General features: G+C 36.8%; 2 protein-coding genes across 2 annotated transcripts in view; one reads left to right on the forward strand and one right to left on the reverse strand.

The window, feature by feature from the left end:
• The window catches only part of LOC125869835 (uncharacterized), a 525,520-nt gene that overhangs the window by 384,541 nt on the left and 117,732 nt on the right, over positions 1–23,247 (forward strand). The window lies entirely within an intron of this gene.
• On the reverse strand, positions 465–17,204 carry LOC125869930 (UPF0613 protein PB24D3.06c). Its single transcript, XM_049550326.1, has 9 exons — positions 16,837–17,204; positions 8,855–8,931; positions 7,997–8,102; positions 3,080–3,172; positions 2,899–2,964; positions 2,028–2,173; positions 1,224–1,332; positions 907–971; positions 465–778 (listed from the first exon to the last, which is right to left on the reverse strand). The coding sequence occupies exons 1-9, from the start codon at positions 17,053–17,055 to the stop codon at positions 631–633; spliced, it is 1,029 nt and encodes a 342-aa protein (XP_049406283.1). The 5' UTR covers positions 17,056–17,204; the 3' UTR covers positions 465–630.

Below are 23,247 nucleotides of genomic sequence, written 5' to 3' on the forward strand. Positions count from 1 at the left end.
TCAAAAATGAATCTTCCCCACAATTTCACATCTAATTTATGGACCTAACACCATTTATTTTAATTTTATTACCCATCCCACTTACAATCTCCTCACACAACAACATATAGTAACTTATTTTCCACAATCTTCCCACTAAAGAATTCTTCCATTATAATACAGGAGTATTTAGTCCACTTTTATCACTGTCTATCAACCATATAATCCATTTTAGTCTTTGTATATGGTATATAAATAATAATTTCGAGATATTTAATTGCATAGCAACAAGTGGATTATTATTTAATAATAAAGTGGATTAATCTAGAAGAAATAGGATGAATTGTTTCAAAATCAATTCAATATAGTCCACATTGAAAATTCTGAATTCAGAGAAACCGATAGTCAAAAGAATTCAAACTTGAAAGAAATGGAGAGGCATAAGCTTAAAAATGAAGACATATTCCCTTCTTTTAGATAAAAGATGAATGACTCAAATAGAAGTTTCCATTGCTAATGACAAAGCAACAAAGAATTCTAGACTACCATTTCACTAGAGGTAGAAAAATATTTGTACTTGCAGTGTACATATACATGGAAATAAAGAATGTTAAAGGCAAAGTGAAGTTGCAGGATCAATCAATCAACTGTTTAGTTCCATGGATCATCCCACCCGCTGGGACCTTCTCGTTTAACAAAGCTCATTATAGCTTCAACAGCTTCTACAACTCTGTTAGATAAAGAATGGTTCCCGTATTCAATTTCAACTTTTTCAGCACCACCCATTGCTTTGCACAATCTGCATAAGTGAGCATGTTACCATGAGGAAGAATGAATTAAGAACAAGAACGTATCAAACGTGTTGCCGGAAGGGCATTACAAACTGTAAAAGAGACTAAGTTTAGTCTGGAAGGTTTTTGTGCTTGCCTATTAACCAATGCTTTCTTGTCAACATAGTCTGGAACGTACTCATCACCCATGGAAAATATAACCTGCAAAGAGCAGGTGTGATTCAGAAGACTGCCATTTTATCCTTGTAAATCAGACGGAGATTCTTAGGTCCCGAGTGAAAAATGGGTGTTATCAACTACTAAAGCTAGTGCGAGGAAATTAACAATGTCCATTTTCTGTCTTTTGCCATGCAATTCAAAAAAAATATAAATTACATGGCTCGGACACCTTTCTACGTAGAAACTAAAAGTACAAAATAGCTTTCCGAACTTGAATGGAACTTGGTCTCCTACCTGACAAGGAGTGTTGGACATGTGCCCAAGTTTCTGCTTCAGCTGGTCATCACTAAAGTCAGAACTAAACAAGTCGTCCTCACCATTGTATGCACAAAGTGAGTGATATCTGTCAAATACATAGTAATTAGAAAAGCAGCCATCGTAGAAAAGGGTATGCAAACACTTGAGTCCAAACAAGTAAACCAACTTGTTATTCAGTTACTAGACCTCTATCATATGCAAGGGCGAAGCCAGAATCTAGAGCCAGTGGGTTCAGAATGGGTAATGATCTTTTTATGTATATATTTTGAGCATATTTTAGATATGTATTCATAATTTGGGCCAAAAGCAATGTTTAGTTGAACCCCCCATCCTAGAGCATATGTATGGCAAATTATTCAATGGTCTTTTCAAGATTTCCATAAAAAAAAAAGTTCCCTTTGAAGTTCAAATTCTTTCTTTTCAATAGAAGACTTATTAACGGATAGCTGCATCGATATGATCGAGAAAGAACTTCCCGAAAAGTTGAAGGACCTCTCTGAAGTGAGGGGTTTTTCAAATCATTCTCAATACCTTGCCTTGTTACAAAAATTACAGTTCAATGAGGTGCAGGAAAGGGCGTCTTATAGCAACTTGTTCATGGTTTTTATTTGATAAGTTATTTCCCATTATCACAACTTCGAAATTGTGAACACTAACTTGAGGCATGCTTTTTACAACATATAGTTGACAACCTTTGAATTGACATTCAGAAGTAACCATAACCAGAAAGTGTAAAATGCGATACATGGGAAAGAAACTAGACTTAATAATCACCCTTACCTAAAGGCAGTGATTGGGGCATCTGGATTCGCCTCCCTTGGCATTAACTCTGATTCACGACCTTCACTTATCATGTTTGACGCCAAATCAATCATCGAAGCAGTATCAGGAAGAGTGGCTTTATATTCTCGATCACTAACTGGAGCCTGAAAAGCCAAAAGAACATTATGGTTGATGCTGACAGCAACATAGTATCCAGATTACATAAAATCATTTGCATAAAGGTGGCTTTGAGATCACATATACTATGTCCCAATGCTGTCTCCATATTCACCACCCTGCTCAAGACTGATTCTTCACGATAATATTACACTGACAGCTGTATTCCCTTTCAGGAGAAAAGAATCTGATCTCTGGTAACTTGAATGTCTGTCAACAACAGTAACTAATCCAGTACCCAGCAGCTACATTCAAACACCCTATCCCCATCCCCTCCCTAAAAAAAAGATGAACTGCAAAATTCAAATAGAAGCCTTTTAACTTTGAAGGCCACCTTAGCTCCATTCAAACTAATTATTAATTCAGGTCATTATCAGTAACTGCAAGAGTCGCGGTGCATGTTCGAAATGATATAGAAATCAAGAGGCAAATATCAATTCAGGTCATTATCAGTAACTGCAAGAGTCGCGGTGCATGTTCGAAATGATACAGAAATCAAGAGGCATATATTGTCCATTTTACAAATTTTCCTTTTCTCACTAAAAACAGAAATATAACACTTCGATAAATCATAAACTCCAAGGTTGCGTGTGCTTTCATGAACATTGATTCAATAATTTAGCAGATTCATAGCTAAGATGATTGGAAGCATGTAGTGAATTTAATTTACCAAAAAGACAACTCAAAGTACTGATATTTAAGCAGGTATTACCTGCAATATGGCTGCACGGACTGCTCTGGAACATGCAGCATTTGTGCGCATGTAATATACAATATCCTGTTTGCAGATAGAGAAAGTCAGCTTCCTCTCTCCTCATGTTTCATGCAATAATCAATTAATTAGAGTAGCATAAAAAAATTAGACTCATCCATTCAAAGATAAAAACATGTACCTGACAGCCAGTACTGTGCCCAAGCAGTACTACACCTTCAGAGTCTTCCTTGTTTATCAAGTAACTTATCAACTGATCAAGCTCCATAGCATCCTTTAGAACATATTGGAGATAGAAGGAAGTTAAGCACACAAACGTAATAAAAAGAGCAACAACATACTCAATGTAATCCCAAAAGTGGGGTCTAGAGAGGGTAGAATATATGCGGACCTTACCCCTACCTTTGGAGGTAGAGAGGTCGTTTCTAATAGACCCTCGGCTCAAGAAAACAGAAATTTTGCAAGTGAAGAAGCAAATGACTACAGAAAGCATGTCAAAGCATTAAGAAAAAAGGAACATTAATTACAATAAAATAATACGATAATTGAAGTACATGAAACTACAGGAGTAATACTGCAGCCACTAGTACGGAAGGATAAGTGAGCAAACGCTCTACTACCAATAATTTGTGTCCTCCACAATCTACTATTTAAGATTTTGTCCTCGGTAAGCTGAAACAACACCATGCTCAGCCTACCTCTACCTCTCCTGAAACCATCTATAGCCAACCTCTCATACCTCCATACCGAGGCATATTTGAATCACCTCTTCACATGTCTGACCCATTACCGCCTCGCTTCCCACATCTTGTCCTTCATCGGGTCTTTTCTTACCTTGTCTCGGATATCTTCATTTCTAATCCTATCTCTCCTAGTATGTCCACACATCCATCACAACTCCTCCTTTCCGCAAGTTTCATTTTCTGAACGTGAGACTTTTTAAACTAGCCAAAATACTCTGCCACATACAACATAGTAGGTCTAACCATCACTTTGTAGAACTTGCCTTTAAGTTTTGATGGCGCCTTCTTATCACACAAGAGTCTAGATGCAAGCCTCTCTCTCATCCACCTCGCACCAACACGATGTGAGACATCTTTGTCAATCTTCCCATTTCCTTGGATAATAGACCCAAGGTACTTGAAACTTCTCTTAGGGATACCTGTGTATCAAGTCTCACTTTCACGCCAACCTCATTCATACGTCACTGAACTTGCACTCCAAGTATTTTATCTTGGTCCTACTTAATCTGAATTTTTTAGACTCTAGGGTTTGTCTCCAAATCACCAACTTAGCCACCAACTCTGATGCGAATCTAATCAATCAGAACTATGTCATCCGCAAATAACATACACCATGGAACCTCCCCTTGAATTTATCGCATCAATTCATCCATTACCAAGAAAAATAAAAATGGGCTAAGAGTTGATCCTTGATGTAACCCCATCACAACTGAGAAGTGCTCTGAGTCTCCTACCACTGTCCTTACCCAAATCTTGACACCATCACACATGTCCTTGACCGCCCTAGTGTAGCCTACAGTTACACCTCTAGTCGCCAAGCATCTCCAAACCTCCATTGAACTTTGTCATATGCCTTTTCTAGGTCGATGAGCACCATGTGTAAGTCATTCCTCTCCCCATATTGCTCCGCAGTCTCCTTACAGGATGAATGACTTCCGTAGTTTAACGTCCCAACATGAATCCAAATTGGTTCTCAGAGATAGAAACGCTCCTCACTTTCATCTCCACCATTCAATCCCAAACTTTCATAGTGTGACTTAGTAGCTTGATCCCCTACAATGTATGTTGCTCGGACTCTTCAAAAATGCCAACGGGTGCATGTGGGATTCTCCAAATGTCTTAACTGCTAACCAATTATAAAGCCAAAAAAGTTATGTGTAAATGATAACATTAAAATTTGTTTTTCCAAGTCACTAAGGGATTTTTACACTACACAATAGTCCAACAAAGTCCACAACACTGATTATACAAACAGTAGGCCCATGAAAGGTAAAATGTCATTAGAAGTGGTTAGGCAAAATGTTGAACTAATTTTGTTGCAACATGCAGGCCCATATAAATCTCTGAAAAACCCTAGTTTCATATATTTTATTTCATCTCACACGCCACAGCCTCTACGAAATACACCAAAACTTCAACCCTAGCTTACCTACTTCCTCTCTGCCAAAATGCAACCGAGGTCACTCACTCCCAAAATTTGTCCACTTGGTCTTTCCCAAAAAAATTCTCGACTCTGGTCAAAGTATCCACATGGGATTGAACGAATCTGACACGCACCCTGCACCCGCCACCCGCACCAGTGCCGCATCGAGACCGGTTTAGCAGCAAAATCGAAGAGTCCATGCAACATAGGTCAAGGGGTACAACCAAAATGAGAGACTTGATTTTCATGATACTTTTTCAACTGTGGCTAAAATAGTCACTGGTAGGACCATTACTAGTCTTGCAGCTTCACAGAACTGGCTTATGTCACAAATGGATGTTAATAGTACTTTTTTACAATGAAATTTGTTTGAAGAAGTGTACATGGGCTTGCCTCAAGGCTTCCACAAGCAGGGGAGAAGGAGGTCTATAGCAGTGTTTTGGATGGCGAAAGGTGACAAGGGTCTGCCTCGCCGTGCGCTCGCCTTTTTGAAGTGTGGCGCCAATTAATACCAAAAAATTAAAATATTTATTGCATATATAAATAATCAAAATCTCAATAGCAATATCATATTAACAAATATTTCAATTCAAAAACTGAAAATAGATAGTACATACTAAAAGTCTAGAACTTGAATGAGAAAAAAACAGAACAAAAGTCAAAACAGTGAGATAAAAACAGAGGTAGAAGTACCTTTGAAGCCTGAAGAGGAAGAAGAAAATAAGAAGAAAAAAAGAAGACATACGTATTGATTGGACTTTGGAGTTGCCGAAAAAGTTTGGTTGGTTGCCGGAGAAGTCTAGTCGAGTTGACTGGTTGGAGTCCCAGTCGCACTCTAAGTGTGCAACTGTGCAAATTTGGAAAGAAAATCCTAAATTACCTTTTAACTTTTAAAACCCTAAATTGGTCGCCTTCTTTTAAGAAAATACAAATGGCGATGCCTTTCTTGCTTCTCGCCATTGTCGTCATGGCGTCGCCTTTAGAAAAGCGCCTCGCCACAAAGCTAAAAGGTGATGAAGGGTCGCCTCGCTTCTCGCCATTGGCGACTGCCTTTCACAACACTGGTATATAGACTGCTCAAGTCTTTATATGGGCTGAAGCAAGCATCCAAGCAATGGAATATTAAGCTCACCAGTGCCTTGGTGGCAGCAGGCTACAAGCAGAGTGCTTGTGACCACTCCCTATTTACTAAGCAACAAGGATCAACTATGGTAGTCATTCTCATTTATGTGGATGACTTGTTAATTACAGGGTGGGATTCTGGCCTGATAGAGGAAGCCAAATCTATTCTCCACAAAAACTTCAAGGTAAAAGACTTCGGTGACTTGAGATATTTTCTTGGGATTGAGATCCAACAAGGGTATTCCTTTGAATCAGAGAAAGTATTCCCTGGAGTTGTTATCAGAGGTGGGACTGGGAGGTGCTAAACCAGCTCCTACTCCTCTTGAATACAACTTAAAACTGAAGACAGTTGAGTATGATACTCATGTGGGAAGCATTGGTGATGCAGAGTTAGAAGACATTACTGGTTACCATAAGCTCATTGGCAAGCTGACTTACCTCACCATCAGCAGGCCAGATATCTATTTTGTTGTCCAGGTCCTGAGCCAGTTTATGCAGAGGCCAAAGCAGTCTCACCTTGAGAGCTTTGAGGGTCCTCAGATACATCAAAGGCTCACCTTGCTTTGGTTTGTTTTATCCCACTGGTTCTCAAAATCATGTCATGTGATTCAGATTGGGCAGCCTGCCCAAATACTAGGAGATCAGTCACGGGATATGTTATCAAGTTAGGTGCCTGCTTGATCTCCTGGAAATCGAAAAAACAGCCTACTGTTAGCAGACGTTCCGCTGAGGCTGAATATAGGAGCATGGTTGCTGCTGTTGCGAAAGTAACATGGATTACAAGATTATTGGGAGAGTTGGGGTGCACTGTTTCAACACCAATTCCTTTATACTGTGTCAATAAAGCTGCTATACAGATTGCTTCCAATCCCATCTATCATGAACGCACTAAGCATATTGAGATTAACTTCCACTTTGTGAGGGAGAAGATCAAAGCTGGTCTTATACTGCCTTGTTTCATTCCCAGTTCTTCTCAATTGGGCTGATGTCTTCACAAAAGGCCTTGGTTCTGCTCAGCATCTGTTTCTTCTGGGCGAGCTAGGAGTGCTCAATGTTTTTCACCCTCCAGCTTAGGGGGAATCTTGACATTTACATGTGCAGATATGATGAGAGAGGGTAGTCTTGTCATTCGTGTTAAGTCTAAAGAGTAGTATTTGTATTATGTTTGTTGGTAGTTATTTCTATTCCTTATATAATTGAGCACATGTAATAGTTGTTGAACTAGATCAATAAAAAGTATCCCCACTTCTCCTCTAGTATGTATCTCAATAACAGAATGTTGAGTTTGCATGTTCTTCTGATCTGCATGTTTGAGCTGAACTAAGCTCAAATACATACCTAGTCCATCTCCTTTTTTCTCTGTTTGACCTTAAACTGTGTCAAGCCCTTACCCATCATAAATCCTTTATGACTCGGGAGTTTCTAACACGTTTTTGGCATCCAAACTTCTGAAAAACAAAGCACGAGCAATTTTTCACTGATTTACGATGTTTTCCCAACTATCCAAGATATGCTTAAAATTGCACACTTAAGTTTTTCCTTGTTTAGAAGTCAATATGGTTTTCAGGAGAATGCAAATGCAAGAACATGTTTCTATGGACAATAGGAGTTGAGAGAGACTGTTACTTTCACCTTTCCCAGTAAATCAATGATGGAATAACCTAGTAAGTTGTCAAGAACTTGAACGGAATAAGATGAAACAGAAATATTCAGTGCTACACCATCTAACGAGTACCTCAGACATAGTGCAAAATCTATAGTAATGACAACAGTTTGAATATATGTGGAAATAAGAGGCAGAGATTATTACTTGTCTCAAGCTTGAGGTTCCATATCCACTATAAGATGATGAAACTAGAAACTGGACCAATGACCATTTCTCTTTATCTAAAGCAATAGCCAGAGGTTCTAAGTAACTGCAAAAACAGAGATCATCAAGTTTAGAGACCACAAATTATCAGAAGTAGCAGGATGGTCTATCAAGAGCAAATTTGATGGTTTGTCTCCCTGACATGGGATAGCTTTGTGGATTTCATGTCGTTAAATTTTTTCCTTCTTTTTTTTGGGGTGGGTGTTTCTTCCTTTTGTGTGTGTGTACCTTGTAGAAAGGACTCCAAATCTTTTTCAAACCAACGTAAGCATAAAGATAAAACTATTCGTTAATGTGCAATGCAAAAGAACAATTGCTATTAACTATAACTCATCCCTTGCCTCCCTCAACACACAGAAAAAGAAAACCACATTAGAAAATAAAAGGCATAAAGACCAAGTAGCACAAGATTCAAATACATTATCAGGGAATAAGCCTTGGAGAAACCTTCTCAAAAAGAAATAGTTATGGAAATAGAATTTCAAGGTAACCATCTTCAAGTTTTAAATGTAATTAGTGAGGGCCCTACTCCAACATTTTCATGATGGAAAATGCATAATCTTTCTGATCTGAAGTGAGTCAAGTCAAATAAGGAACACTTCAAAGAAAATCAACTATTTTTGATAAGTCAGTTAAAAAAAAAAAGATTATCTTATCTTCAATATATTTTGAAGACTTGATAGTGACACTTGCCAGACCATGAATGCAAAAAGTGAAAAAAAAACATAAACATGGAGAAGGGAATGAACAGGAGGAAAAGAGGGCAGATGGAAGTGGGGGATATAATAAGATACGTACTCAGTAGCTAAAAATCCATCCGTTAATCCACCTATGAAAATGACCTGTTGTTTATAATCACCCGTTTTAAAAGCAACCTGCAAGAAATTGAAAGCTGGTAAACAACAAAGAATTGAGTGCATAAGAGTAAATGGCAAGGGAAGTCCTTGAAGCTTTTTTTCTATATTTAGTCCCTGAAAATTGAAAATTTCACCCTTTTGCGCACTTGCCTTTTAGCAAGCTGTAGAGGAGAAGAGGAAATAGAGAAGACATTTTTCCATTGTGTATTTTTCTATTGTACAGGCAACAGAAGGAAAGAAACCTCTAATGTATTGGAGGAGAAAAAAGCAATAGAAGCACGGTGTTTGTGTGGTTGTTCTAGGTTTGTTTATTTCTTGAATGACCATTTCTTCCCTTAAATTACAATCTACGACCCCATATAAAATGTATGTCCAATCAAGATTGTCATGTTTCGTGGAAAGACAGCTCCACTAGCTAGAAGGAAAATATGTGATTGCAAATAAATATTGAAGTGTTAAAATGAGCAAATCCAGTCTTCTTTAGATGATAAATGTTCTCTCTTTCAAAAACTTGAGGCAATTCCCAAGGGAACTAAAGAAAAGACTGAAGTACCTCACAGTAGAACAATGTTAGAATAGAATAGAAATAAGAATAATATCCTACTTAGAATGGGAATAGGAATAGGAATAGGAATAGGAATAGGAATAGTATATAGAATCCTCTTAGAAAAGGTGTATTGTAGTGTCCTAGTTGGAAAAGGAGTCTAATTTAGTGCCCATAAATAGGTTCTCAATGTAACAATGTAGACACACAATTCAATAATACTTTTCTCATATCTAATTTGCATAGCACCGTGCATCTTTCCGGTGACTACTTTCTCATTTTTATTTTGCGTAGTACCATGCATTATTTCGGACTACTTTCTCAATTTTTATTTGTGCAGCACTGTGCATCATTCCGGTGACTACTTTCTCATATCTCTGTTAGAATAGGAATAGGTTTATACAATCCTATTAGAATAGGAATAAGTTTATACCATCCTATTAGAATAGGAATAGGAATAGAAATAAAAATAGGAATACTAAATAGTATCCTACTTGGTAAAGGATTGTATTCTAGGGTCTATAAATAGGGTCTCAATGTAATAATGTAAACAACAACAATTCAATAATATTCTTTTCTTATATTTCTCACATGGTAGCAAAGCCTCTACCATCTTGGTAGAAAATCTAAGAGCTTCCGCTGCCGGCGGGTGGCACCATATATGCTGCCCGTCTGGCCAATGATTATGTTAGCAAAAGTTGGGTCACCATGCATCATTCTAGTGACTACTTTCTTATATCTAACTTGTAGCACCGTGCCATCTTTTCAGTGACTACTTTTTTATATCTAATTTGTGTAGCACCGTGCCATCATTCCGGTGACTACTTTTTCATATTTAATTTTTGTAGCACCGTGTCATCATTCCGATGACTACTTTTTCATATTTAATTTGTGTAGCAAGGTGCCATCATTCCAGTGACTACTTTTTCATATATAATTTGTGTAGCACCGTGACATCCTTCCGGTGACTACCTTTTTTTGCATATCTTATTTGCATAGCACCGTGCATCTCTCCGGACTACTTTTCATAATTAATTTGTGTAGTACCGTGGATTTTACCGAACTACTTTCTCATATCTGAGTTGCATAGCATCATGTCTTTTTATTGACTCCTCAGATTTGATTTGCATAGTTCCATTCGTCTTTCCGGTGACTCCCCAAATCTGATTTGCGTAGGGTTGTGCCATCATTCCAACCATACCTATATAATTTCTCTTTTTCATTAGGGTTGTGCCATCATTCCGACCCTACCCATATTATTTCTCTTTTTCAATGGGGGTCGTTCCATCAATTCGAACTATCCTATATAATTTCTATTTTCTAGTTGGGTCGTGACATCATTCCAACCCTACCCATATAATTTTATTTCTTAGATTGTGACCACTTTTATCCATCAAATCAATACTCCGGCATATAAGCATGTTCCAGCCAATTTTTCGGTGACTTTCTTGTTAAATATTGACACGTCTATTGATTCCAACATGATCCATACACTTTATACTAGATTTTGAGCACTTCCGGCGACCGTTGCATTGTGAAGAAGTCTATATGGAGCAACCACCTAATTTGTTGCTCAGGGGGAGTTTAGTAGCCTTGTATGTTGATTACGTAAGTCACTCTATGGTCTGAAATAGTTTTTGCAAGCTTGGTTTGGGAAGTTCAACACTGTAATTTTATCACTCTCTGTTTTATCGGCATTATGCATCAAATTCAGTATTTCATGAGAAGACCAAGCCCATTGAGATTGATTGTCAAATTTGTGAAGTCAAGTGATCAACTTGGAGATATCTCACCAAGCCCCTCATCGGTCCTCGTGTTAATTACATTTGTAACAAGCTAGGTACATGAATTGTATGCACTAGCTTGAGGGGGAGTGTTAGAATAGGAATAGGTTTATACAATCCTATTAGAATAGGAATAGGTTTATACAATCCTATTAGAATAAGAATAAGAATAAGTTTATACAATCCTATTAGAACAAGAATAGGAATAGAAATAGAAATAGGAATACTAAATAGTATCCTACTTGGTAAAGGATTGTATTCTAGGGTCTATAAATAGGGTCTCAATGTAATAATGTAAACAACAACAATTCAATAATATTCTTTTCTTATAGTTCTCACAATCTCATTTGTGTAGCACCGAGCCATCTTTCCAGTGACTACTTTCTCCTATCCAATTTGTGCAGCACAGTGTCATTTTTTAGGTGACTACTTTTTCATATATGATTTGCGTACCACCGTTCTTTCTGGTTACTACTTTCTTATTTGTGTAGAGTCGTGCCAACATTACAACCCTACCCATATAATTTCTCTTTTTCAATAGGATAGTGCCGTGAATCCAACCCTGCCCATATAATTTCTATTTTCCAATAGAGTTGTGCCATCATTCCGACTATACCCATATAATTCTCTTTCTCAATAGGGTCGTGCCTCCATTCTGCCCCTACCCATATAATCTTATTTCTCTGATTGTGACCACTTTCAGAAATCAAATCTAATACTCTGACACATGAGCATATTCCAAGACACTTTTCAGTGACTTTCTTTGTAGCACCTCGAAAATTTCTAAGCTAAGACCTGAACCATTCTTTGGTTTGTCATTTGTGTATAAGGTCGTATCAGATGATTCTTAAATTGTTCTCAGGTGTTAACGTTAATTCTTTAGTGTGGAATGGTTTTGGATATGAATTAACGTCACTAGAAACCCTAGCACAAAAATGAGTTGGAAGCTTCCTTATCGATTAAGTTTTGATATAAGATTATACGTAGGCTAACTTTAAACGATCATAGCTCTCAACACATAATGAATTAGGTGGCCCGTGACTTATCAAATTAAAGGTTTATGAGTCCTCTTTCCAACCCACCAAGTTTGCCTCATTTTGAGATTGGAGTAAAAAGTTATGATCGTTTAACCAAAGACTACCACAACAATGTTTTCTGAGTCAGTGACCTATGAATCCATGTCAAGAATCGTAGAAAAAGCTACGACCCGTACTGTTGACTCGTAGAAAAAGTATTGGGAGTCAAATTTTAGGGTCCAATTCCTACGAACCCATCTACGAGTCGTAGAAACCTCTACAACCGTAGTTTGGACCCGTAGAAAGAACTTTTCAGTCTTAAAATTGCAGTATGATTTCCACAAATAGTAGATGGCCCCATGGAAGGTTTTCAACAACTTTTTAAGTGGGGTTTCTTTTCTCTTTTTCCACTTTTTCTAAGCCCAAGCCATGACGTTTTAACTTCAATTAGGGGAATATATTCCACCAAGAACCAAGTTTTCTTTTATTTTGCGCGCTCAACCCCCCCCCCCCCCTTCCCCCCAACTCAAAGAAAACTGCAGAGAAGACAAAAGCTAGGGTTTCAAGGCTTCTATCAAGTTTTTCTAGAAGTTTGTTCTTCCAGGTATGTAAGGTAATTCATAGTGATTGACTAAGTTCGTCCTCAGTCCTCACACCCTACATCTCAATTCAGTCAGTAAAAGTTTGATCTAGGGTTATACCCTTAGTTTCGAAAACTCTTGATATGAGTTAAGTTATTGATTCTGAATTCTAAATTCTTGATATGAGTTAAGTTATTGATTCTAAGCTCTAAATTCTTGATATGAGTTAAGTTATTGATTCTGACTTCTAAATTCTTGATATGAGTTAAGTTATTGATTCTGACTTCTAAATTCTTGATTATGAGTTGCGCTATATTATGCATTGAGATATTTGAGTTGTTGTTCATGTTTATGTTCCCATATGAACCCTAATTACTGAGTTTTGATTGAGAGTCTTTTAAACAAACATTTTTCTATACATTGATTTTTAAAAGCTAAAAGTGAGTTCAAGAGCAAATCCAAGTACAAATTTCTTTTTTGAGAAGAGTTAAAGGAAACTAAAGGATTCTAAAATGTATCATTTTACATTGAAAAGAGAATACTATTTTCAGAAAGGTATAAAGAGTTTTTAGAAAGATTGAGTACAGAGCAATTACCTCTTAAAGAGGCCCTTTTGAGAACTTATCTCAGCCAAAGAATATTTTTACTTGAGCATTGAGTTATATATATATTTTGGGAGTAGTATTGAGCATTGATATGGAATTCAGACAACTCACATTCCCCATAAACCACGTAGCCAGCGTGGGTTAGGATCGCATCGACTTTCGAGCGACTTCTTATTGCCTTTGAGCAGACCTTTATAGTGGATCCATGAGTTGAGTTTGTTCTATAGCCCGACAAGATTTAGGACAGTTCTGGCAGGGTGGGCGAGACGTGTATGATATAAGGCTCATAGTGATGGTTGTTGGTTAAAGGAACTCCCAGTAGAGTAAAGTAAAGTAAAGTATATTTATATATATATATTTCAGTTCAGTATTTGCTATTATTGCATCCACAAGAGCTTAAATGATTTTTCATCATGATTTATACTATATTCCAATTGAGTTACCTTCTGACTTACATCTCAGTTATTTGTTATTCAGCTTTATTACATACTTGTACATTCAATGTACTAATGTCATTCAACCTACATCATTTTATGATGCAGATTCAGGTACTTAAGATCCTTGACAGGAGTTTGTTGAGATCACTTCATCCGCTCGTCAACTTTTGAGTGAGGCCTCCTTGCTTTCGGAGGACTTCGATTTTTATGAGAAGTTAGTAATAACAATTTGAGATGTTGTGAGTCTTGTCCCGACACTCATCTTTATACAATAGCGGCTTCATAGATAGACTGTTTTGGAGAGTTTCAGTTTCGGATGTTTTATTTAAAACTTATGTTTCATACCCAGTATATTCAGAGAGTTTTGAGATTCAGTAAACTGTTGTTGAACATTTCTTTTAGTTTGATGTTTGTGCATGCTTGAGTTATTCTTCCGCTAGTAGTCAGCCAGGATGAGGGTTCGCTTGAGGCAACAATGGTTCTCGAGTACCGGCCACGTCCAGGGTGTAGGCTCGAGTCGTGACATTCTTGTGTAATATCGACTCATTTATTGATTCCAAGATGATCCATACATTTTATACCAAATTTTGAGCACTTTCCGGAGACCGCTGCAGTGTGAAGAAGTCTATATGGAGCAACCACCTAATTTTGTTGCTCAGGGTGAGTTTAGATGCCTTGTATGTCAATTACGCTAGTCACTCTATGGTCTTAAACAGCCTTCTCAAGCTTGGTTTGGGAAGTTCATCAATGTGGTAATTACATTTATAACAAGCTAGGTACATATGACTTGTATGCACCAACTTGAGGGGAGTGTTATAATGGAAATAGAAACAAATATATACAAGCCTACTTAAATAGGAATAGGACTAGAGCTTACCCATGTGGCTACACTTCCGTTACATCTGGTGTTTGTAAAGACTATTTAGTTTGTTTAAAGATTCATTTTATCAGCATTTTCTTAGAGATCTACATGTCAATATTAAACGCAGAGTATCCCTAGCAACCTAATTTGTCTTTTTTTTCTAAATGGTAATGATGTTGGTGCCATCTTGCTCTCATTTCTACTGACATTAAGTATTTGCTACTTCCCACCCGTATAAATACCATGTAACGTTGTCCACCAACGCTTAAAACTTAATATATGAGTAAGAGTAACTATAATTTACCTTTATTACGGTATGAATCCTAATATCTCATTATCCATTCTAGCTTCATTGACCATTAGCTCAAACCCTCGAATATCCTAAGCCTTTAGTGTATTGACGCAGGTCCAAAAGGTAACAGATATCAAGAATTTATATATAGTCAGGCCAAACTAATTAGGAATTTAAGTGCAAATGTAATGTCATCTAGTATTTATTTTTTTTGAACAGGTAAAGTGGTGTATAATAGAATAAAATTAGAAACTTGGCACTAATCTAGTTCCTGGATAATTACAAACTTTGAAACCCTTCTGAACAAAAACAAAAAGAAAATTTCCACCAGAATAAGCACCTACTCCTATAGTGAATCTATGAACTCTTAACATACTTTGTTCATCTTTAACATCTTGTAAGTTTCACCAAAAATCCAAAAGCCATAAGCACTTTTGAATTTAATCTTCGGGTTAGTCTTTGTTTTCCCTTCGAAGCATCTAGTATTTCTTTTCCATATAAGACAACACACACAGCTTGGCACAGTCTTCCACATTTCTCTTACTAATTTCTTCAAACCTCCAATCCCCAGCTTGTCATAAGAACCTTCACAGTGAAAGGCATTACAAATTGAACTCTAAGGGGTCATTTGGTACGAGGGATAAGGGATAATAATCCCGGGATAAAATACATGATTATTTTATTTGTGTTTTGTTAGGGGTACTAATTAGTCCCGAGATTATCTATTCCACCATTTATACTATAATGATGGAATAAGTTATCCCATATATATGGTGGGATCATGGGATAACTTTGTTTATCCCATCCCCATACCAAACAATCCCTAGAAAGATCAAATAAAAGGGCCCAAATTAACGTACAAATCTACTATAAGACGCACTCAGTCTCTACCCTCAATTGGGACTTACACTAGTGGTCAACACACTCACATTGATTAACAAATGATAGATGAATATACAGAGAAAGCATCAAAGTTTGTGGGTCCTCTCGACATCATAGGCTCATAGCATTTACTAGATACCAAGTTATTACCAGTCTGGTTATTTCTCGATTGTTATCAGAAAACTAGGACAAAAAACTTTTTCCACTTTCCAAGAACACTAATGTTTTGGTTAACTGATTTTTTTTTTTTTTTGATGAAGTATGTTTTGGTTAACTGAATTAAAGATGACACTGTTTCATTGAATCCGAAAGGTAAGCTACGAGGTACTGCATTAGGACTTCCAATAGTCTAACTATTTCTCCATAACCCTCCCTCTCCATCCGAAAAACTCAAAACTTGAATCCTTTTCACTGAACCAGAAACTCCCAAATCAAATGCAGTTCAGAAGCAAGCTTGAAAAGTTTGCAATATAATCAAAATGTAGCGAACCTCTAGTATCAGAGAATCACAAATTCTTAGTTATCTGTACACAACGAGTCCAAATGGAAAAAATGATTCATACAGCAGACCCCAACTAGTCTGGAATTGAGGCATAGATGTCACAATTTCCCATACATTTCAACCCTCACACAAAATAAGCTCAGATTTTTTCAAATCAACCATCAAACTGATTTGCACAGTTGAACTTTCACGAGAAAAGGGAGCACTTAGGAAACTAAGCATACCTAAATTGGCTTTAAACCATAATCTTACGAGTTGATTTTCTATAATTAACAGTAACCTAAGTAAAACCTTTATCACAATGCTTAACAAACCCATAAAACAAATCAATTCTTTTTTCCAAACAAGTAGAAAACCAATATGCAAAGTCCAATTTTCACACACACAAAAAAAAAGAACTTAGAATTTAACAACAGACCTGAATTGCCTTAGGACCATACTTAAACATTACACCACGGAACTGCTTTTTCGCAGTAATAGGGCCAGCACCGGAAATTCTGTCAGCACCTCCGTCGGCGGCGGCAGCGGCCTGACTTTTATTAGACATCTTGACACTACTGGAACGGCCACGAACTATGCCGGAAAACCAAGAAGACGATGAGGACGATGAAAAAGAAGCAGAAGTTGATAGATCCATTGATTAAGCAAAAGGGTCGTATTCGAATTTCATTTTAGAGGTTTGGATTTTGGGAATGGTGGTAAAGTCTCCATTGATGGGAGGTTTACGAAGATGTAAGAAGAAAGACAGAACTGACACTACTGTTTCAGGGACAGGTGAGTAGTTTTCGAAATTTCAATTAAAAATTCAAAAAAAATACAATTTTATTTTGATTATTCAATTATTATGCTTAATTTACCATAATGAGATTTGAATTATGTAATCTAATGATAATTAATAATTGTATTAGGTAAAATTACGAGAGTCGGCAAATATTACTAATGAGAATATATTGTACGTGACTATAGATTAATATATTTTTGTTATTAAATATGGGATTCACACATACTTTGTGTACGGAAATAAAAATAGCCTTCCTGACTTTTTGTATACTCATTTATACAAAAACAATTTTATTTCCCCTCTCCATTCCCTAATTCTCTTCTAAAATCACTCATACACATCCAATTTATTTGAATTTCAAAATTTACTCTCTCCCCCCTAATTGTGATTCACTATTGTAGGTAGCCGTCCAAATTTTTGATGGGTTTAACACAAGATTTTGCAGATCGTCTGATGTGAAACAAAAAGATAAAAATAAAATAGAAATTAAAAAAAACTAGATAAAAGAGATAGACACAATTAAATTCAAGCAACTAAGAGATGTAATGGTGAAACTAACCAAAAACACCACTTAATTGAGAAATAAAAGCACCTAATCTATTAGAATCCCTCAAGAAAGTAATAATCTTACTTGCAAATTCTAGGACAAAATGTTGAAGTTCAACAAAGGGCTTCCAAACTCTCACAAGAGGCATAACATGTCCCAAAACCTTTATGAAACCCTAATATCTACTATTTATACTAAAAACTAAAATAGTGAAGAAAGACTCAATTGCCCTTCATTTTAATTACAAGCATTACAAGGTAATTAAAATGGTAGAACACTTAATATATTAAATATCTTCAAGTCTTCCATGTTGGTGCCTTACAAAGGTTCCATCTTCATCCATAAAGCTTGCAATGCTTCAAGATCCTTAGCTTGACCCCTTGTGAAAGGCCTCCTTGAAGTAGTGTCACTTTGATCTACATCACACTCCCCTTCTTCAAAAGAATTCTTTCTCGAATTCGCCACACCTACATCAAAAAGAGATAAATCACTAACATTGAAAACATTATGGACCAAATACTCACTTGGTAAGTCTACTTTGTAAGCATTATCCCCAATCTTCTCAAGCGCTTGAAAAGGTCCATCTCCTCTTGGCATAAGTTTGTTCTTCCTTTTGCTTGGAAATCTTTCCTTCCTAAAATGAACCCATACCCAATCATTGGGTGCAAAGGTGACTCGCTTTCGTCCCTTGTTGGCTCTTTTGGTTGCATCATTGTTGGCCTTCTCAATTCGCATTCTTACTTTCTCATTGATGTTCTTCATAGCTTTTGCCTTATCTTTTGCATCTATACTCACAATAACATCTTTAGGTAAAGGAGTTAAACCTAATGGAGTCGAGGGATTAAAGCCATAAACACACTCAAAAGGGATTATGCCAATAGATCTATGAATAATTCTATTATATGCAAACTCAATTAATGGCAATTGATCCTCCCAAGAAGCTAACTTCCCTTTAACCATAGCCCTAAGCATGTTACCTAAGGTTCTATTAACCACCTCGGTTACCATCCGTTTGGGAATGACAAGAAGTAGAAAATAGCAACTTAGTTCCCAAATTTCCCCACAAACACCTTCAAAAATGACTTAGAAACTTTGAATCTCTATCACTAACAATTGTTTGGGGAACACCATGCACTTTCATCACATTATAAACAAATAAGGTAGAAACATGAGATGCATCATCACTTTTATGACAAGCAATAAAGTGAGCCATTTTAGAAAATCTATCCACAACAACAAAGATGATATCCTTACCCTTCTTAGTCCTTGGGAGATCAACAACAAAGTCCATGGAAATATCTAGCCAAAGGCCACTAGGAATAGGCAAAGGGGTATACAACCCATGGGGTTGGATACAAGATTTAGCGTGCTTACAATCCAAACACCTAGCACAAATTCTTTCCACATCTTAGGCCAAAAGAAATGTTCACTAAGAATAACTAAGGTTTTTGACACTCCAAAATGACCCATCAAACCTCCATTGTGTGCCTCTTTCACTAACAACTCTCTCCATGAGGACATAGGTACACAAAGCTTTCCATTCCTAAACAAATAGCCCTCCTTAAACTCAAACCTAGGAGTTCTAGCTTCATTATCCTTCTTAACAACTTGTACACACCTATTCAAGCTCACTTGACACTCCCCAAAGACCTTTTCAAAATCATCATCATTAGAATATAATTCCTTCAAACTCTCAAAACCCATCAATCTAGAAGTCAAGGTATTCATCAAAGCATATCTTCTAGATAAAACATCCGCCACAATATTCTCTTTGCCTTGCTTATAGTTAATCACATAAGGAAACGACTCAATAAATTCTATCCATTTGGCATGCCTTCTATTAAGCTTATTTTGAACCCTAATATGCTTCAAAGCCTCATGATCGGTTCTAATCACAAACTCCTTATGCCACAAATAATGTTGCTAATTCGCTAAGGCTCTCACTAGGGCATAGAGTTCCTTATCATAGGTAGAATATTGCAATGGAGCTCCTCTTAACTTCTCACTAAAGTAAGCTATGGGTTTCCCTTCTTGCAGCAAGACCGCACCAATGCCTACTCCACTAGCATCACACTCAATTTCAAACATCTTCTCAAAATTGGGAAGTTGAAGTAAAGGAGTGGAACTAAGTTTCTCCTTTAAGATTTAAAAAGGCTTCTTCTTGTTTTATGCCCCAAATGAAAGGCTTTTCCTTTTTGATGACCTCGGTTAGAGGAGCGGCAAGAGAACTAAAATTCCTCACACACCTCCTATAAAAACTTGCCAACCCATGAAAGCTTCTAACATCACTAATGGACTTAGGGGTTGGCCAACTCCTAATAATCTCTACCTTCTCGTCATCCACCTCAACTCCACTTGAGCTTACAACAAAACCAAGGAAAACAACACGGTCCACACAAAAAGAACACTTTTTAAAATTCACATACAACTTTTCACTTCTCAACACATCAAAAATCAACCTCAAATGTTGCACATAATCATCCAAGCACTTGCTATAAACCAAAATATCATCAAAATAAACCACAACAAAATCATTAATAAACGATCTAAGTACGTCATTAGTCGCATAAAAGTGCTTGGTGCATTGGTTAGGCCAAAAGGCATCACCATCCACTCATATAATCCAAATTTAGTTTTGAAAACGTTTTTCCATTCATCTCCGAATTTCATTCGAATTTGATGGTATCCACTTTGCAAATCTATTTTAGAGAATAAGGTAGAACCACACAATTCATCTAGCATATCATCAAGTCTAGGAATAGGATGTCGATATTTTACCGTAATTCTATTAATGGCACGACAATCTACACACATCCTCCATGAACCATCCTTCTTGGGCACTAGAATCACGGACACCGCACATGGACTTAAACTTTCTCTTATCAATCCCTTTTCCAAAAGTTCCTCAACTTGTCTTTGCAATTCTTTAGTGTCTTGAGGGTTGCTCCTATAAGCGGCTTTGTTGGGTAGTTGAGAACCCGGTACAAAGTCAATTTGATGTTTTATTCCCCTCAAAGGAGGCATTCCACTAGGCATTTCTTCCGGAAATAGATCTTCATAACCTTGCAACAAAGAAGAAACAACACTTGGCAAAGATAAAGATGCTAGTTCACTATTAGGAAGCAAGGAGTATCTTTTAGGTTTAATAAGTATGACTTGAGTATCATCCTCAATGTTTAGCTCTTTCATCCTCTCTTGATTTTGTAAGATCATGCACATCTTTCCCTTTTCTTTGACCTTTTGTTTTTCTTGCTCATCTTTTTTTTTTTTTGTGATAATTCATTCTCACTTGAGCTCTCAACCTCTCTTTTTCCTTCTTTTGAATTATCATTTTTCACTTCCTTACTCTCCTTTCTTTTTTTTTCTTTCAAGTTTTTCTTTCAACTCTCCCATGTTTCTATATTCCTCTCCCACTTGAAAAGGAGAAAGAGGGTTAAGAATGTGCTTTTTACCATCCTTAACAAATGCATATTTATTGGACCTTCCATCATGTTTTACCCCTACATCATATTCCCATGGCCTTCCCAACAATAGATGACAAGCTTGCATAGGTACAACATCACAAATCACTTCATCATGGTAGCTTCCAATCTTGAACTTTATCAGCACTTTCTTGGTCACCTTGAGTTCACCACATTCATTGAGCCGTTGCAACCTATAAGGTTTTGGATGCCTTCTTGTTGGAAGTTTCAATTGTTCCACCATAGATACACTAGCAACATTTACACAACTTCCACTATCAATGATAAAGAAACATAATTGCTCTTGAACCCTACACCAATTATGAAACAAATTTTCCCTCGCTAGAGCACTCATACTCCTCCTTACAACAAGAACAAGTTTTCCATCATCATTAATTTCTTCTCCATCCCCTTCTCCCATAAATTCATCACAACTATCGTCCTCTCTGTGGTCATCCTTAGATTCATCTTCCGTTTGATAACCACCATCAATCAATGCAATGATAGTTCTTCTATTAGGGCATTCATTTGCTTTATGTCCATATCCTTGACATTTAAAACACTTTATTTTAGGTGGAATTTCAAGTTTAGATTTGTTACCTAAATCCTTGTGGTCCATTTTTGGTTTGGCCTTGTCAAAATTGGACTTGAAGTCTTGCTTTACACCTTTGGAGTTGTCCCAAATAGGAGATGATTTGTAACGACCCTTCCGAAATAATATAAGCGAATAACTTACGAGATTTTTATACATATATTGCCCTCACACTAGATGAAAATGACTTAAAAGAATACTACCAACTTTTGAGTACCTGAACTAGATCTTTCATGCTTCACACAATCATATAAAATTAGTGATAAATTTAATATATTACAAGATTTGGGCTTACACACCCCAAAAGGTCAAAACATAGAGCCATACTTATATTACAACCCATAGCGACATGATCAATTTAGTCCTCAAAATTTCATGTAAATATACAACACATAGATCATGTACAAGTCCCAAGGTTAATAAAAAATATAGATGTCTATATGCAAATGTGATCTTCCTTAAGGCTCTCAAAATTTTCATCTCCAATGGCCAGCTTCGTGCATCCACTCGATCATTCCCCTACGATAGAAACAACTATTGCTAAGTATATAGTTTAGTGGTGCAAAACTATAGTTTTGGGGCCATCCGATTCACAAAACAAACTTTCTCAAGTCATGGGCAACATAATTGAACATAATTAATAAATCAAGTAAACAATATATAAAGAGTATCAAGTTTGATATTTAAAGACCCAAATGTCAAGAACATTCATAGCATTATTTTCCAAGAGATTCAACAACAAGGCTCGCCCAATATGTACATCATGTCCTCACACCAAGCACAAACAAGTATCAAGAAGGGCCGACGCCCTATATCAAAAAGGGTCAAAGCCCAATAATCAAGAGAACCAAGAACCATATTAAGAATGGCTTTCTAGTTCGTACTTAAAAATGGAGAACTTCTATTCTTAAGACGGACTAAAAATTCAGAGTCAAGATGGCACATGATCTGAATTAAGAGGCATGCCAATAGTGACAAAGTCACAGCCACAAGAAGGACAAGGTCCCAACAAGAGTGCCAAGTGATCAAACAATCCGTATAAGTGGACGAGTTACACAAGCATCTTTAACGTCTCAAAGGATACCAACACAACAATATAAAGTGACAAGAGGTAACCAAGGTACCAAGATCCAATTTCAAATATACTAGAGGTTAAAAGAGTGAAAGTACAAGTTTATACACAAACCTCAGTGCTTTAGCAAAGAAACAGTCCAACCAATGTATCAAGGTCCTCAACTTCTTCACGAGTATATACAACCATTAAAATACAATTAAACTACTTCATTAATCCCTAGTAGCTCAATAATATTGATGTAAAATAGGATCATCATCACAAGTAAAATTAGCCTGCACAAACACAACAATGCTCCCAAAACAGTGATTCTGGCCAGCCTAGTACCTCATGTCGCAACTTAGATTTGAAACGAAAAACAACAAAACTAGACTTT

Source organism: Solanum stenotomum, chromosome 1, assembly GCF_019186545.1.
Source record: "Solanum stenotomum isolate F172 chromosome 1, ASM1918654v1, whole genome shotgun sequence".
Lineage (NCBI taxonomy): Eukaryota > Viridiplantae > Streptophyta > Magnoliopsida > Solanales > Solanaceae > Solanum > Solanum stenotomum.